Genomic DNA, 18,893 nt, shown 5'->3' with positions numbered 1-18,893 from the left:
TTTGGCCAGAGTTTGGGTCATTTCATAGTGGCCAGCTAGTGTTCTGGATCTGTGGTTTGGACTTAGGCATCAGTGCCTTGGCAATGGACAAAAGGAAAAGAACTGGTCAGAGGTCAGTAGGCAGGTGTGTGTTTTAATTCTAGCTCGTTGTTGTTTGTTTTTGAGACAAATTGTTACTTGGTATCCCAGACTGGGCTTGACAGCCTACTGGATGCCTACTGATTGCAGGCATGAGGTGTTCTCCCTAGCTTTAAGTCCTGTCTTAGACTTAATGTGCAACTTGGGTTCCCTCTCATGTAAGGCTTCTACCAATGGGGAGAGTTAACTTCAAAGTGAACCCCAAACAGCTGAAAATGTGGTCCATTCTTCTACTACTTTTACAGCTTGAAAATATCTCTAAAAATGGAAGGCCTCCTCTCCCGCTACTTTCTTTTTTGAGTCAGTCTATCACACTATATCTCAGACTGATCTAGAACTCAAGGCAGTCGTCCTGTCTCAGTCTTCCAGGTATAGGTACATAGGTACCTACATGTCACCGTATTTGACAACTGTTTCTCTCTCACTCCCTCTCTCCCTCTCCTTCTTCCCCTCTCCCTCTCTCCCTGAGATGACAGGGTTTCTCTGTGTAACTCTGGCTGTCCTGGGACTTGCTCTGTAGACCAGGCTAGCCTTGAACTCAGAGTTATATCTACCTATCTCTCTGCCTCTGAAGTGCTTGAATTAAAGGTTTACACCCCCACCGCCTGACTGACTGTTTTCTTTTTAAATGTACTGTATTTTCTTTGTTAACTGTATTGTCCAGCGTGGCTTGCCAGCACACTGAGTATTTAAGATTAAAGGGGAGGGCTGGAGAGATGGCCCAGTAGTTGAGAGCACTGGCTGCTTTTCCAGGAGACTTGGGTTTGATTCCCAGTATCTATATGTTGGCTCACAACTGTTTATAAAACCAGGATATCCAGTACCCTCTTTGGTCTCTGTGAATAACAGACACACAGTAGTACACAGACATACATACAAACACCGATACACATAAAATAAAATTAAATTGAATTTAAAAATACTGAAGGAGAGCTTAATCTTGATGTTGCCATTTCTCAGCTTTATCCCTACATAGCCAGAGATACAGTGTACCGTGTTGCTTGAGAAGTCTTTATTTACTTGTTTGTTTAGTATATATGTATCTGTACATATGTCTCCCCACCCCCTCTCTGCTCACTACCTTATCTTTTCAGATAATGTTTCTTACTAAACCTAGAACTTGATGATTTGGCTACAGTAGCTGGCCAGTAGAAGCATCTCCTTGTGTCTGCCTCCTAAGTGCTAGGATTATAGGCCTCGGAGTTAGTCTTTTTCATATCAGTACTGGGGCCCTAAACTGAGCCATCTCCCTAGCCCTTGAGAAGTCTTCAAAGGTTGGATATAGTGTCACTGTTTGTCCATAATTCCAACATTGGTGAGGCAGGAGACTACAATGAATTTGAGGTCAGCCTCAGCTACCTGTTAAATTCAAGGCCAGCTTGGTCTACAGAATAAGACCCTATCTCATACAACAATAAGCAAACAAGAAAACCCCACCCACCCCCACAAAAATATAACACAAAAAATCAGGAGTGCCGGAGAGATGGTTCAGTGGTTAGCAAACTGCCTGTTCTTTCCAAAGGCCCAGTTTTGATTTCCAGCAACCACACGGTGGCTCACAACCATCTGTAACTCCAGTTCCAGGGGATCTGACACCCTCTACTGACCTCTCAGACACTGCAAACATATGGCACACAGATATATATGCAGGCAAAATACCCATATACATAAAGTATAAATAAAAGAAAATAATTAAAAATAAGTCAGTCTTAAAAACCCAAAGAAACAGCTCTGTTTAGCACTCTTTAGCAGTTGCTCTTCTGTTAGATATCACCCACACTGAGTGGGCAGGGGAAGAAAGACAGGAGCTTAAACATTTGCTGTCATGGCCTAAGAATGACATTGCTGAGCCGCCTGTGTAGAGAATAGTTATTTTGTACTATTCTGTGTCTAACTGCTGCGCGCTGCTCTTTTACTTGGCCAAGCCTGTCTGTGTTCTGAGAGGTTCCTAGTCAGTTTCCTTCTGTGTTGGTGATATCTGTTTGATAATGGTCTACAGTAAAGGTCTAGAGGTAGCTGCCAATTGCCTTCAGAGGGGTTTCTCAGCTTTATGTCATTTGAACCACCTGGAGGACTTGCTAAAAGCCCCCATGTGCCCAGCTCCTAGCACTTCTCATTCCGTCTCTCCAAGGTAGGGCTGGTGAGCTACACTTCTCAGGAGGTTGCCAGTGTCACTGGTGTGGTAGCTTTGAGCACCGGACTGTTGTGTGCTGTGTACTGTATGAGGAAGAAGTTGAGACGTTCTCTGATTTTGAAGTTTCCGCAGGTGGCAAATGAGGATTTCAGAGTAAACTGTAACTGGAAAGCCAGAAAACCTTTACCGATGTTACATGGTCGCTCTTTGAGCTGGCTGCCTGAGGCTCACTGAGTGTTACTTTCTAGTTAGGAAGATACTTCTGTTGCACTGTGTGGAGATAAAACTGGCCATGGTGGCTGATGCTTATAATCCCAGCACTTGGGAGGTTGAGTAGGATAATAGCTGTGAAATCAAGCCAAACCCTGCTACACAGTGTGTTTCAGGCTGATTTGAATTACATTATGAGACCCTGTCTCAGAAAAACAAAACAGCTTGTGAGTTGGTAAGAGCCAGCATCAGCATGCAACTGCTATTTTCAACTACATAATTAAAAAAAATTACTTTATTAAAAAATAAGAGGAGATGGAAATGTTACAGTGTTTCAGTGGGTAAGTAGTGAGTCACTCTGCTCTGGTGGAGATTTGATTGATTGAGAGGTTAACATGTACAAGGCCCTGGGTTCAATTGCCAGCACCAAAAAATCCACAAACAAACATACCCCGATGTATGGGTTTCTATTTTTAATATTTCACAGGATTCCTATTGAACAACTGCTGGACAGCATTTAGCATTTTGGCCAAGATAGGTTCACAGATTTTAAGGTTCACACAACCTCTAAAAGACTTGATTACTGGCCTTCAAGACAGAAAATCAAGTAAAGATTAAATTGCAAATGCCACTCACCAAGGAATTAGTAAGTCTGTATTTTTTTATTTTTAATTGTTTTACTGTTCTTTTTTCCCCTTGACTTAAATTCAGTGTACATACTTCTTATTTTAATCAAACAGCATAAAATTTTTAAAGTGAATTTTGAGTTGCTTAGATTTAAAAAAAAAAAACCAAACCAATCTGACAAATTAAATAGGAAGCTAAATTTGCCTTTGTGTGTGTGCGTGCGTGCTAGGAATCGAACTTAAGGTCTTGGGCATGCTAAGTAGGTACTTTGCCACTGTGAATCTGCCCTCAGTGTGATTCTTCAACTTTTTTTAAACACATTTATTGTATTTGGAGCTCCTTTGTGTATATTCTTTAAAAATTGCTGCTTTCATGAAACAGCAAGTTAAAATCATATCTTCTTGAATTTTAGGTACTTACACTGTGAAATTTTATGATGGAGTAGTTCAAACTGTCAAACATATTCATGTCAAAGCTTTTTCCAAAGATCAGGTGAGAAATGTGGTTTGTGCTTTGTGTTCTGAACTATGCTAACATTGTACTTTTGTTTCTCAAATAAAGACATTACATGTGTTTATGATGACAAGTCTTTATTTCCTCCATCTGACAGTTTGACCAGAAAGTAATAACACAAGTTTTCAAAAGTTGTAATATTTGTATTTCTTTATCTTTTCCTTTTAACACAGATTTTCTTCTTTGAAAATGCTAAGTATATTCCCCATTGTTTAATTTTTGTTTTCTCATCTCTTTTCAATTGTTCTGACTGTATCCTCTTCCTGTACCCTCACCCAACACAGGAAGTTTGAACTCTTGAGCGCTGTAACAGACTTTCTCTCCAGAGCTCTGAGACCTCTTGAAATACTTTCCTTATGATTTCTCCCTCTTTAGTGTCTTTCTTCCTCATGTTTAATCGAACCAAAGTTTGTATATTGGTGTTTTTTGGGCTGCTTATAATCCTGATAGTTACTGATGAAACAGCTAAAGCAAGTTAGCCAAAGGTTTTTGGTTCTGAGACATCCTCACTGGTTCCTCTGCTTGGGTGGAAGTGGGACTGCGGGTGCTGTAACCTGCAGGTTCTCTTCTTGTGATGATCAAGTGCTTCCACTTGGCACAGATTTCAGCAGATTTTCTATAAATATTGAGGGCTGAAGAACTTTCAAGGAGCCTCAGGAACGTTTTTGCCTTTGCTGGTTTTCATATAGAGAGCATTGAGAAAATGCTGACACTTTGCCCAGATGACTGATGCTTTCTTTTTCTTTGCTTGCCTCTCAGGCATCTAAAAAGTGGCCCTTGTGTTTGACTGTGCCATTTTGTCCTTAACTTTGCCATTTTTGTGGTGAAGTTTTGTGGAATGAGTTGATATAGGCAGAGGAACTGAAATACAGGCTTGAATGGAACAGGTAGATAGAGAGGTCCTGAGACTCTGCAGCTAGGGAAGGTTCAACTTTTTAAAGAAAATAGTATTTTGGAACAGATTCTTACTCTGACCCAGGCTATCCTCTAACTCATAGTGATCCCTTACCTCACCTCCCAGGTGCTGGGGAATATATGCACGAACCATGAACCCCATAGAGTTTAACTGTTTATTCAGTAAGTTGACTATGGCCTGGAGGTGGGCCTTGCTGAGGGAAGATTTGCAAGCAGTTCCCTTCTCAGTTCCAACTCCCTCTGAATGTCTCACCTTTTCTCAGTCCCAGCAGGCCACCAAGACAGACCGGGCAGCTCCAAGATGTACGTGTGTAGATGAGATGGACAGACAGACAGACACACAAACAGAGACAGACAGACACCCTACACCTACCTGCCAAGAGGCTGTAGTCCTTTGACTCAAGATGACTAAAAATTTTTTATAAAGTATTGGAATAGGTGAATTTTTACTGTAGAATCTTGTTACTCTAAATGTTTTGATAATTTACTCTTGAGTCACATTTATTTTTCTGAGTTTATAAAATGAATATTTACTTGTAGGAAATCTGGAAAGTGCTGGAAAGCAGAAGGAAAGCAAAACTACCCAATTCAGATGAAGGGCTTGTTTTGTGTTTGACACTTTGTGTCTGTCCTGCTGGTTTGTTGTTGTTAGAAATGTGTGTGCTAGTCCCAAAATTAGTGTCAAGTGCATGTTACTGTCTATAGCTTGTTCTTTTAACAATTTAACATTCCCCAGAGTTCCTTTGTCTGAAGTTCCAGCTGTTTGGTAACTCTACAGTGTTCTGTAATATGCATGTAGCTATCCCTGAAATGACTCGTTTTCAGGTGCGCATCAGGGTGTTTGTACCCACTGTGAAGTCTGATTATTCTGTTAGCAAAGTCTGTTTTAGGAAATTCGTTTCTGTTCAGAAGTAGGAACTTTCAAATCTTTGACCTGAACTGATATTTACCCCCTTCTAGAAGGGGGTACAACTGCATATGTCTGTTAATTGTTACTCTCAGTGTCTGGCTTTTTTCAGAATAGTATAAGAACTAAAAAAGAAAAAAAAAAGGAAAGAAAAGAGTCCCACTGTTTATAACTTTTCCCTGTGGGACAAATTTATCTTTGGTTGCTGAGCATTTGAGGATTCCGTTCCTGCTTCTGGAGAAATCAGTGCGCCTAGAATGTGTGTGCTAGGGATCCCTGTGATGTTAGGACTGTAGAAGAGGGATTTATGCATAAACAAACGTAATTGTAATCTTAGAAATTCTAACGTTTAGAGTCAACTTTATTAGGAGACAGTCACACTAGGACACAAGATTTTAGGATGAATTTTAAAGTAATTTAGTAACAAATTAGAAACAATACTACTTTTCAGTGGAGAAAACACCCAACAGCTCAGGAACCCAGTAAGTGGCTTGCTTAACTGTTAGCAGGAAGGGAGTTGAGACCTGAGTCCTTGGTCTGTCTTGGGCATTCTGAACAGTGTTCTTATTAAGCCTCCAGTTACCAGTTGGTTTTCTTCTTCATAAAACTGGGCAGCACATACACTGGGCCCCTGAAAAGCCCTGAATAAGAAAGTGAGAACACTTCTGTTAGAAACACTGCCTCTAGTCAAGAGTCCCACTAGTTGACGTCCCTTTAACTCATCTCATGTGCTCCTTGTCATAAGGGAGATTGTAGAGTCTCAGAAGGAAGCTTAAATACAGGGTTGGTTCTCAAAGCTCAGATACTTTCCTGGTGCTTTGCATCGTGTGACCCGGCCTGTGTCCTCTTAGTGTCTTCATTGTCTGCATAAGTGTGCACGCAACCTCCTGATTGTGTATTTGCAAGTAATCACAAAGTGTTTCATCGCTATTTTGCTCATTTTAGAATATTGTGGGTAATGCTAGGCCTAAAGAAACAGATCACAAAAGTCTTTCATCATCTTCTGAGAAACGAGAGAAATTTAAAGAGCAGAGAAAAGCCACGGTCAACGTCAAGAAAGACAAAGCGGAAAAAGCCTTAAAGACAGAAAAACGACCCAAACAGCCTGACAAAGAAGGAAAGCTGACCTGCTCAGACAAGGGCAAAGTGTCAGAGAAAAGCCTTCCCAAGAACGAGAAGGAAGACAAGGAGAACATCTCGGAGAATGACAGGGAGTACTCTGGCGATGTCCAGGTGGAAAAGAAGCCTGAAAATGACCTTGTGAAGAGTCCACAAGAGAACCTGAAGGAGCCAAAAAGAAAACGAGGCAGACCCCCTTCCATAGCTCCTACTGGTGAGTTTCCCACGCGGGCTCTGCAATGGGTGATGCCAGTGTTCTCCTGTGGCCTTTGTGGTTCTTTATACCTCTGTACTTCAGTCCTTCGTGTTTGTGACTTACTTGTAGCCTGAAAATGAATCATGCCTGTGGAGCTGAATTTCAGTGAGGTGTGTGTCCAGGTGAACATGTTGGGAGTGTGGCCGTTGCTGAGCTTCTGGGTAGACAGCCTATCTTCCCTGAAAGAGCCAAGGGAACTGAGGCCTTCTCCTTGTGCCTGCTCACATGACGTCAGTCTAAGGAAATAACATCCTAGTGGGCAAACATGACAGGGGAGAAGAATGGGAGCTGAGGCAACAGAGGCTGGAGGTACAAGTAGCAGTAGGGCACACTCAGAGCCTGCATGACACCCTGGGTCCAGGCCTTAGTACCAGAATGAAGCACACATAACCATGAGCCTCTGAGGGAGGCAGCCCCCCCCCCCAAAAAAAAGAGTTACAGCTGGAGTCAAGGGCTCTTTGTGGCTCACACCTGTAACACTAACAATTGGGAAGCAGAAGCAGGAGGATGATTAGTTCAAGACTAGCTGGGGCTTTGTGATGATGAGACCCTGTCTCAAAAAAAGACATTGAGCTTTTAAAAGATATTTATGGAAGGGGACATTTCAGTCTAAATAGAAAGATAATTTGGAAATTAAATTGGAAAGAATTAAGTATTCAATATAGATTTAAGGAATAGTATCCAATTATTTAAAGGAAGTATAAACTCTGAACTGGGGGATTGCCATGAATTCAAGGCTAGCCTGGGCTACATAGTGAGTTCCATGGTAGTTCATGTTAGAATGAAACATTGCCTCAAAAAGAAAAAAAAAAAAGAGGAAGTATAAAAAAAAGAGGAAGTATAAGTTTGGAATTCTTCTAGAATAACCAAGAATGAAACAAGTTTTGAGTTCTTGCCAAACCAGACACGCATTCTTCAAGTGGTTTGGTAGCAGGAAGAGCAGTCCCCGGATGTCTAGATGGAACTCACCCATGACTGAGTGCATTTGTGCTCTTTAGACTTTCTTCTTTGCACATTCTCTGCATGAACATTGAAAAACTGTAACTTGATCACATTTTCAAGCAATGCCTATATATTTTGGCCTGGGAGCCCATAGCTTTGCACATAATAAACGCATGCTTCACCACTGAGCTACATCCCTAGCCCACAGTATCTCTTTTTTCAGTACAAGTTTAAGCAGCTTCAGTATATAATTTAAAATGTAAAATTTGACATGAAATGTATTTTGTCAAAACTGGAGTAATAGCCCATTCATTGATACCTAGTGGAAAAGTCTACCTTAAGTTACTTATGTAGTAGTATATCCTCCTCAAATCTGAGTTCTAATTTTATAGGAGTCTAATTTTATCAGGAAATAACAGCCTGATTTGTCTTCAGGTGAAATACATGATTCACCTTTTAAAACACCGGGTAAAGCCCTTGTTGCATATGACTGCTAACTTGAGTTCGACTTTTCGGACCCCACATAAGGGCAGATACTTTAGTGCATGTCTATAATTCTAGATTGCCCATCCCAGGAGATTCACTGGGAGTTTGTGGTCCAGCAGCCTTGTCACATACAGCAAGGGATGGGAAGAGAGACTTTATCTCAAGATATAAGACAAGGACCGATCCCCTGAATTGTCATCTGATCTCCACACTTGCTCTGTGATATGCAGGACTTGTATTCACACACACACACACACACACACACACACACACACACACACACAAATCAAACAATGTAAAAAGTCTTTTTTCCTTTGGTTTTTTGATTGTTTGTTTTTTGAGACAGGATTTCTTTGTTTAGCCCTGGCTGTCCTGGAACTCACTCTCTCTGTGTACTAGGGTGGCCTCAAACTCAGAAATCTTCCTGCCTCTACCTGTTGGAATTAAAGGTCTGCACCACCACCAACCCCTCTCCCCTTGTTTTTAAATTGGCCATGCTGGGGATCAAACCCAGGGCCTTCTGCATGATAAACAAGTGCTGTGTCTGCTATTAAGCTACACCCATAGCCCTCTCTCATTTTTATTTTTCATATTGACTACATGTTGAAATATTTTTTTTAATATTTATTTATTTGTTTATTATGTATACAGTATTCTGTCTGCAGGCCAGAAGAGGATACCAGGCTTTATTACAGATGGTTGTGAGCCACCATGTGGTTGCCGGGAATTGAACTCAGGACCTTTGGAAGAGCAGGCAATGCTCTTAACCACTGAACCATCTCTCCAGTCCCCGATGTTGAAATATTTTATAGATGGATTGGTTTGAATAAAATAAATATATATATATATTTAAATATTTATTTATTTATTATGTTTACAATATTCTTTCAGCGTGTATGCCTGCAGGCCAGAAGAGGGCACCAGACCTCATTACAGATGGTTGTGAGCCACCATGTGGTTGTTGGGAATTGAACTCAGGACCTTTGGAAGAGCAGGCAATGCTCTTAACCGCTGAGCCATCTCTCCAGCTTCCAATAAAATATATTTTTAAAGTTAGTTTTTAATTTCTTAAAATTGCTTAAAATTTCTTAAAATTGCTTAAAAATTTGGTCACATGTGGGCTTACGCTTGTTGCTTTCATTGTATTTCTATTGGACAGCATTGTCCTTAAGTTTAGTTGCTGTCTTGATTGCCTTTCGAGAAAGAATTAAGCACTAATACCAAGGCCTGCGTGACTCCTGATGAACTGAGCTCTCTCTGCATTGAGAGTGGTACTAGTTGTATACTGTCCTTAGGAAGATTGAGACGGTATCCCGTGTGTCTGTGTTCAAGGATGAAGAGTGAGTTGGAACCGTCTAGAGGTTTGAACCATCCCGGGTTCAGATAGGGAGTGAGAGGCAAGCTCTCCTCCCCTCTTTAGGAATTGAGCCCAATGTTTGCTCACACAAATGCTTCATACCATGCTACATCTTGAGACCCCAAAGCAGACATTCTCTTGCAAGTTGGAGAAGAGCAGATATGCAGGGAGAAAGAAGAGATGGAAAATGGGACTTGTCTGCAGCTCAGTTTAGTTCTTCTTGCTGCAGTTTGGAGTCTTTGGAGTATGTACTGACATATCTGTGTCCCAGGTCACATGGAGCCATCCAAGGCTTCAGTCTGCCCTACATTCATTTATTGCTTTTGTAAGTATGTGGTTGCATACCAGCTAGAACACATTTTAGAGAGGGGCATTCCCAAGTTTTCCCATTACTGGACTGAGGCATTTGTAAGAACAGGACGCACTTGTGCCCAAGTACTCCCTGGTCAGTATCTGTGGAGACCTTGGGCTCATGGCTGTTAACAAGCTTCCTAGATGAAGTGTTCTGGGGAGAGTTAGGGGAACACTTGGGTTCTGTATAGGTCCGTGTTTGTATGTGTTATCAAAAGGAAGAAGGCTTCTCTGATGCTGTGTATAGTTCAGGCACCCTTAAGAAATCAAGTAGCCTGGGTTCATTGACATGGTGGAGTCCTGAGCTCCCTAGATTACACAGATCTGATGGGGAGCAGATTCTGAGCTGTGTAGAATGGACTGGTTTGTGTTGATGTTTAGCTTAGATTCAACCTTGGAGCCAAGATTCCGCCACTTGGAATAGAATAATGTTGATGTGTTGGGAAGATTGAATATAACAAGAGCCAAGAATGGGGGTTGCCTCCTCAGAGCTGGGCTTTGCCTCTCTTCTTCTGCCACACTGAAGCTGCTGATCGTACCTGGGTCTTTTCTCTTTTTCCTCTCATTTGCTTTCTATCCTCCTTTTCCTGTCCATAGTTCTCTTCTATCTTCTTTTGCCCCTCCTCAGATTCTTTAGTCCTGCTTTCTTGCCAGGATCCCTAATCTTTCTTGACTCTTTTTGGATTTTCATCTTTCAGATTTGAGGAGAGTGTCTTATGCTTTAAGCTTAAAAATAGAAAATGAAGCACCTCCAGGACTTAGTGTCTACCCTGCTGGGTTAGTGATCTACAGCCATGTCTGAGGCACTGAGATTTGTGTTGGTTTTTATTTAGATCTTCAAAACAATACAAAACAGAACAAAAACACCGAGTAGCAGGTAAACAGTGAAAACAGTAATCAAGCCCTAACCCTGACACAGATTTTAAGAGTGAGCCTGCATGGGTGGGTTTTCTAAGTACTGGGTAGGTCAGGATTTGTTTAGTTTTAGTTCTTTTCTGTCTTTGGATTGGGCAGCAGGTTTTGAAAAGATTTGATGCTCAAAATGCCTGTGAGTCAGGCACTGGTGGTACAAGCCTGTAATCCCAGCACTTGAGAAGTGGGGGTCATTTTTAGCTACACACGGAGTTCAAGGCCACTGGTTCTCAACCTTCCTAATGCTGTGATCACCACCAACCATAAAGTTATTTTCATTACTACTTTATAACTATAATTTTGTTACTGTTATAATTGTAATGTAAATATTTTTGGAGATAAAGGTTTGTCAAAGGGATTTCAACCCATGGGTTGAGAACCACCGATCTAGACTTTGTGAGCTCCTGTTTTCCTACAGTACCCTTTCACAATACTGCAGGAGCCCTATATGATAGTGACTGTCTGTAACCCCAGGAGGTAGAGGCAGGAGGATCAGGAGTTTCAAGTCATCCTCTGCTATATATCTAGTTTGAGACCAGCCTCTGAGGTACTACACTGTCTAAATTTTTTCTTTCCTCCAATTAAAACAAGACGACAGGAGCATGTATAGTAGTGCATGCTTGCAATCCCATCTACTCCAGAGACTGAGGCAGGAGGCTTACAAATTCCAGGCTACCCTCAGCAATTTAGCAAGACACCATACCTCTCCTGTCCTCTGCCAAGACTTTTATATTGCCTACAAACCTTTGTATTATTTATTTATTTGGTTTTTCTCTGTGTTGCTTTGTTACCTTCCCTGAACTAGCTTGTAGACCAGGTTGGCCTCAAACTCACAGAGATCCTCCTGCCTCTGCCTCCCGAGTGCTGGGATTAAAAGCGTGCGCCACCACCGCCCAGCGAACCTTTGTGTTTTTAAGAGGTCATGTTGGAATGTGGTGTTTTAAAGAGGTTTTAAAAGTGCTAGAGCCTAGGCAAGACCACAAAAAGAAATTGAGGAAGTCAGTCTGCAGAGTGTGTCAAATCTTCCCAAGGAAACAGTTTGTCACTCAATTGTCTTGTCTTTTTCCTTAAAGTATGAATATTCATTTTCAGAGTTTAATAATGTATCTTTTTTTAAAGTTTTGAGGCATGGTCTTGCTGTATCTTAATATCTATAAGGATATCTTTCTCCTCTCTCTTTCTCTCTCTCTATAAATTTGTTTTACTTGTAAAAAGATGTAGTTAGGCACTAGAGTTAAATATTTTTGTGTGCTTTGTATATATTACAGCTGTAGATTCAAACTCTCAGACTTTGCAACCAATAACATTGGAATTGAGAAGGCGGAAAATATCTAAAGGAAGTGACATTCCATTAAAACGTCCCCGACTTGACAAAAATTCATGTGAGTCTCCAATTTATGTATATGTGCCTAGAATTTGATAAGTTATTTGGATCAACCTCTGTATCTGTCTGTCTGTCCAGTTTCTTATGAGTGCTAATGACTGTCCTTGAGCTAATGTGAGTGGAATGTGCTTGTGTCAGTAGGTTTTTGCTGGAAGCATCGTGATCTTTATTTGTGTTGGGCTCACTGATAGCATATCTACCTCCTTAAAGTGTATTTGATTGGGATTCCTTCTGAGATATTATATGACCTAGTAAGGATGGACTTCATGTGGTAAGAAAACTTTTAGCCATTAGCCAGGCATGGTGGCACGTGCCTTCAACTCTAGCACTAGGAAGGCAGAGGGAGGCTGATCTCTGTGAGTATGAGGAGAGCTGAGGCTACGTAGAGAGTCTCGATCTGAAAAACAAGCAGAACAGTAGAAATTATATATATATATATATATATATATATATATATATATATATATACTAGAAATACTATATGTATGCATATATATGTTTACTAGAAAGCAAACATGTTGTCTTCAAAAAGGATTGTGATGGCTTTTTTAAAAAATATTCATTTATTTATTATGTATAGAATATTCTTTCTGCGTATATGCCTGAAGGCCAGAAGAGGGCACCAGACCTCATTACAGATGGTTGTGAGCCACCATGTGGTTGCTGGGAATTGAACTCAGAACCTTTGGGAGAGCAGGCAATGCTCTTAACCGCTGAGCCATCTCTCCAGCCTGTGATGGCTTTTAAATACGGTTCTCGCAGCCCTTACTTTGGGGGTCAGCATACAGTCTTTTACACTGGAAGCTCCAAAATAGAGCCATGGTCAAGATTAGGACGTGCCTCTGCATATCTCTTCAGTCTGAATTCTTGACTTTTGGCTGTAAGCTCTCTAGCTCAGATTAGGAATTCTTTTTTTTTTTTTTTAAAGATTTATTTATTTATTTCTTATGTATACAACATTCTGCCTCCATGTATGCCCGTACGCCAGAAGAGGGCGCCAGATCTCATTACAGATGGTTGTGAGCCACCATGTGGTTGCTGGGAATTGAACTCAGAACCTCTGGAAGAGCAGCCAGTGCTCTTAACCACTGGGCCATCTCTCCAGCCCCCAGATTAGGAATTCTTAAAAAAGTAAAGTAACTTCCTAGCAGAGGTTTTAGTTTTGCTATAAGCTAGGAAAGGCTATCAGTCTAGCATTCCAGAAGTCTCTGTAGAAAAGCTCTTGTAGAATTGAGCAGCTCAGAATCTGCCTTAGTGGAAGTCTTTCTTCCTGTTGGTTTCTGAGTACAACTTTCTGAATGGTTTACAGCCCAGGAACAGTCCAAAAACCGCTCTGAAAACAGTGACAAAGACTTGTCCAGGAGACGGTCCTCCAGGCTGTCTACTAATGGGACCCATGAGACCCTAGATTCCGACTTGGTTGTACCTGATCTGGTTCATACGGTTGATACGAATCCCCTACAAGACAAGGCATCCAGTGCGAAGGAATCTGCTGAAGGTAAGTCAGTGTCTGTTTAGTGTTTAGCCTGCCTGGTGCCTATCTACTAAAAACCAGTCTAGATTTTTCTGTATAAGTTTCTCCTTTCCTTTCCTTTCCTTTCCTTTCCTTTCCTTTCCTTTCCTTTCCTTTCCTTTCCTTTCCTTTCCTTTCTTTTCCTTTTTTTTTTTTAAGTTTTATTTATTTATTATGTATACAATGTTCTGCCTGCATGTATGCCTGCAGGCCAGAAGAGGACACCAGATCTCATTACAGATGGTTGTGAGCCACCATGTGGTTGCTGGGAATTGAGCTCAGGTTAAGCAGCCAGGGCTCTTAACCTCTGAGCCACTGTATAGGTTTCTGTGTTAGACTGTATTGAAGTTTTTTTTGTTTTGTTTTTAATTTATGTGTATAGGGCTGGAGGTATGGCTCAGTGATGCTGCTCTTGCAGAAGAACCACGTTAAATTCCTAACACCCAAGTTTTGCGATGCATAACCACCTGTAACTTCTGTTCTGATGTGGCCTCTGCAGACACTGCATGCATGTAGTGCACAGATATACTTACAGGCAAAACACACATACACAGCTGGGCATGGTTGTATATACTTTTAATCTCAACTTTGGGGAGGCAGAGGCAAATAGATCTTTATGAATTCCATGCCAGCCAAGGCTCCAAACATACAAACCCCCACCAAAACCCATAAATAAAAAATAAAATGGAATCTAATAATAATAACTCTTTTTAAAAAAATGTTTGTGTGTGTGCATACCTATGTGTGCCACAGCAGTATGAGCCATCTCTCCAGTCCCAGGTTAGATTGTGATAAAATCCAAATGTTGAAGGTGCTGCAGTGCTTGATGGTGTATTGTTCTTCCCAGATGGTTCAGATGCTTTTGTGGTTGTTTTTGCTTGTTATTCTGTACTGCATGTCAGACTGGAGGCACATGGCTTGGGGAGCCCTGTTTCTATGCCTTTTTTGATACTGCCTTGCTCTGTGTGCATTTTTGCCGACTTTCTTTCACTTTAACCAAATTCTTTTAAGTACTTATAGCCCTGGCTGTATGGGTAGAAGACCTTTTCTTTTTTTAAATTTTTTTTTAAAAATTACATTTTACTTATTTATTTGTGTGTGTATGTATGCACATATGCCACAGTATGTGTGATAAAAAGATAACTTGTGGAACTCTGTTCTCTTTGTCGTGTGGGTACTGGGGACTGGCTGCAGATTATCTGGCTTGGAAGCATCTTGTTGGCCCTCCTTTTTTTGTTTTGAGATGGGATTTCTATGTAGCATTTTGGCTTGGAACCCTATATAGATCAGGTAAGCCTCAGACTCTTTATTTCTTGATTATATACATACGTATTTCCTAAGCACTCTTTATTTCTTCCTCTAGGTCAATTGAAATCTCCATTGGAGGCTGGCCAGGTCTCATCTGTATTAACTTGCCACTCCTTTGGGGATGGACTAGGGGCTGCAGACTTGGAGTTGAACTGCAAGTCAATGGGAGAAAACACTATGAAAACAGAACCACTCTCTCCTCTTGCTGAGGCCCAGGAGGTTTCGACTGTTGAAGGTATGTGTTTAGAATTAAGGTAACCATGCTTTTATGTGTATACTTGCACTTTTACTTCAACTATAAGGTGTTTGTTTGTTGAGACAGGGTTTCTTTGTGTAACAGCTATAGCTGTCCTGGAACTTGCTCTGTAGACCAGGCTGACCTTGAATTCACAGAGATCTGCCTCCAGAATGCTTGTACTAGAGGTGTGCGCCACTACACCTATAAGTTGTTTTTTTTTTTTTTTTAAAAAAAAAACCCTTATTCTAAATTGTCTTATTTGTGAATGTTATGCATGTAACATAGAGCAAAGAACAGATTCATGTGGTTTCTAGATCAGTAGCTGTAACCCATGTAGTCTTGGGTTATAAAGTGAAGAGAGGCTGGAGAGATGGCTCAGCTGTTAAAGCTAGGCTCATATCCAAAAATATAAAGTGAACATATTTGTCAGTGGAGTATTAGAAGCTAACAAATGTTGTGCTTTTAAGTTAAGTAGGTTTTTATGCTTTTTGTTTGTTTGAGGCATGGCCTCTGTAGCCCAAGTTGGCTTAGAAGTCACTGTGTAGCCCAGGCTATCCCCAAATTCATGGCAGTTCTTCTGTCTCAGCCTCTGAGTGCTGGAATTGCAGGCATAAACCACCTGGTTCTGTTTTCTTGAGTAGAAAGTCTTAGATCTATAATCATTTTACTTTGGGAAGTGATCTCTACAGCCCACTGTATCACCAAGTGGGCTTATTTGTTTTATGCTCTCTTTAGGTCTTTCTATCTAACAGAATGGCTAATCAAAATGTGGACTCCAGAAACCCTTAAAGTATTGAGAATAGACTGCAGCCTGTGTAGAGGAGCTGAACTCAGCCCCTCTCTGGCCCTCCCTGTGTGCTGGAGTTCTAGCTGTTGGTTCTGCACACATGAAGGGCACACTGGTCTTAGTGTTCTTAACGCCTCTGACAGGGAGGTGGCGTTTAGTTAGGGTTGGAGGAAGGGTCTTAGAAGGTGGGCAACAGGTAGCCATTTGAGGATGGGGGCCCATGAAACTATCATGTGTGTGCCTTTTGACTTCCTAAAGTAGGTTAAGACCTAACAAGGAAGTTGCTGTCAGTCTGAGGCCATTTGCATTGAGGAATTTGATGGTGTTCTTTACTTTCAAGTTAAGTCTAACTTTACAGTAGACAGAGGAGCCTGATAAGTTGTAAGAAGATGCAGCTCATCCATAGCTGTGCCTATGGATTTCCAGTGTGGGCCCAAATCCTGCCCTCCTGACATGGCCCAGTCCCATCTGATGTGTTGCTGGGTGCTGTGGGCACAATAAGAAGAGAGCAAAATTACTGCCTGGAGGGACTTTGTACAGTGTGAGGTGTGGGCCCATCTGTTTCCCAGGTCCTTGTCCCATTCTGGTGTCTGCTCTGAATGAGGGGCAGCTTGCAGTAGATGATTAGGACTTGGGGATGGGTAGCCTTTGGAATTCTGTAGCTAAAGTGGAGAAATACTTGTCCTAGAAGCAAAGAGATGTTCCTGGGGTTTGTTTTGGAACAAGGACTCTGTGGGAAATACAGATGATACAGAAAGATTGCCGGGAAATAGGCTGCTAAAGACTCATACACCAGGAATGTGTTATATAAGTGGGCAGGAAACAGGCTGAGTTGACAGCAAAACAGCCACAGGGAGCAGGGGTGACTAGAGGCAACACAGTTACTGGGTAGTGACTGTTCTCCAGGCTGCTGCCACAGATTTGGTCTTCCTAATCCTAGATGGAGAGTCATGACTGTGTGACTCCTAGGCAGCAGTTGAAGCTGGCATAAACAACATATCGGGTTCAGAGAAGGATGGCAGCTGGGGCAACACTGCCACCGTATGGAATAGATGTTGAGTGTGTATTTGTGTAGAAATTTATATTCTGTGGGAAAGCCAGGAACAGGAATGTTCACTGGGATCAGATGAATGAAGGTCTGGGGCCAACTTTGTGGGCCACTTCTCTTTTCTTTTATGTGGGTTTGGGAAGCAGAATCACATGGCAGGTGTATGCAGCAAGCACCTTTACTCCCTGAACCCCTGTTGACCCTAGATATTTTTCCTGAGCACACACATGCATATGTCTTTTTTCTTAGTGCTAAGGACTGAACCACAGATTCACCCCTATTGAGAGTACACTCTGCTACTGAGCTACTCACTTAGTCGTGCCTTCTTTTCTTCTATGGTATTAGATTGAACCCAGGGCTTTGTACAAGTCAAGCCAGGGTTATACCACTGAGTACACCCTCAGCCCTGTGTATATTTTTAAGTAAGTCTAATTTGTACTTATCTCAGGCCCACAAAAATTTTGTAAATACAGTACAAGAAAGAGGAGCATGATGGCTCACACATGTAATCTCAGCATTTGGGAGACTGAGGCTGGTGGGCTACACTGGGCTACCCAGTGAGTTCAAGGTCATCCTGGGCTACAGAGTTTGTTCAAGGCCAGTTTGGTACACGGAGTGAAATCCTATCTCAACAATAGTTACAATTTCCGTAACTGTCTTTTACAAAGCAACACCTGGTAGGATAGGAGGTGGTTCAGACCCTAAAGGAGCACTGCTATAGTTTCTGAACAGGTGTGTTCTTCTCTGCTTGTGTGTGTGTGTGTGTGTGTGTGTGTGTGTGTGTGTGTGTGTGTGTGTGTGTGTGTGTGTGTGTGTTCAAGCTTCCCTGTGTAGCCCTAACCAGTTGCAAACTCACTATCCCCCAGCTTCCTTCTGTATGTCGGGTACTGGGATTACAAACAGCTGCCACCACACCCAAATCAGTGTTTTATCTACTTTTCATTTTTCCTGTGTCCATGGTTTTAAAGTTGATACAAAAAGGACAGGATCCCTTTATAATTTTGTTGTGGTTGGTTTTTAGTTTTTGGAGACAGGGTTTCTCTGTGTAACACTTCTAGCTCTACTGGAACTCTGTAGTCCATACTAACCTCCAACTCACAGAGGTCTGCCTGCCTCTTCCTCCTGAGATTAAAGACATGTTCACCCCACCCGACCCTAATTAATTGATTCTGAGACAGAGTCCCTTGTATCCTAGATTGGCCTGGAACTTGCTGTGAGGATATCTTTAGCCCCGATCCTTCTATCTCCACTTGCACTAAGCTCAGTGTGTTCAGTGGTGGGGGCAAAACAGGCATTCTGTCGGCTGAGTCAGATCTTCTCCACCCTTTATAAATTTATTTTAGGCAGGGTTTTACTCTACAGTCCAGGTTGCCCTTAAACTCAAAACAGTCCTCCTGCCTCAGCTTCTAAGTGCCGGGATTATAGACTTGACCCATCATACCTTGCTTTTTCACTGTATTATTATTTTTGTTGTTGTTGTTTTCAATTGTAAACATGAATGGGGTCATTCCACATGTGTGTAGTAATAGCTTGTCATTTTCACCTAACAGTGTGTCTTGAGATTAACCAGGTTAGTAAATGCAGATCTACTTCATTCTTTGCTATTTTTCTATTTTTGGGTGGGTCTTGCATGGCCCAGCCTGCCAGCCTGACTTCGAGCTCACTATGTACATGAGGATGGACTCCCAGTCCTACTACCTCTAACTCCGAGTGCTAGCATTACAGGCCTGTACCACCATTGAGCCTAG

General features: G+C 41.7%; 1 protein-coding gene across 7 annotated transcripts in view; it reads left to right on the top strand.

Moving 5' to 3' along the window:
• Positions 1-18,893, top strand: part of Phf20 (PHD finger protein 20) — a 100,721-nt gene that overhangs the window by 54,798 nt on the left and 27,030 nt on the right. For 3 of the 7 annotated variants that reach the window (XM_048431606.3, XM_085697157.2, XM_048431607.3), the window contains exons 5-9: positions 3,522-3,601; positions 6,390-6,777; positions 12,136-12,249; positions 13,561-13,749; positions 15,128-15,307. In XM_048431606.3, coding sequence (XP_048287563.1) covers positions 3,522-3,601; positions 6,390-6,777; positions 12,136-12,249; positions 13,561-13,749; positions 15,128-15,307 — 951 coding nt within the window. The remainder of the gene's footprint in view (positions 1-3,521; positions 3,602-6,389; positions 6,778-12,135; positions 12,250-13,560; positions 13,750-15,127; positions 15,308-18,893) is intronic. The other 4 variants (XM_085697158.2, XM_048431610.3, XM_085697159.2 and 1 more) reach the window with 3 other exon arrangements.

Source organism: Myodes glareolus, chromosome 10 (assembly GCF_982192425.1).
Source record: "Myodes glareolus chromosome 10, mMyoGla1.1, whole genome shotgun sequence".
NCBI classification, from domain to species: Eukaryota; Metazoa; Chordata; class Mammalia; order Rodentia; family Cricetidae; genus Myodes; species Myodes glareolus.
This window is presented reverse-complemented; position numbering and strand designations above follow the sequence as displayed.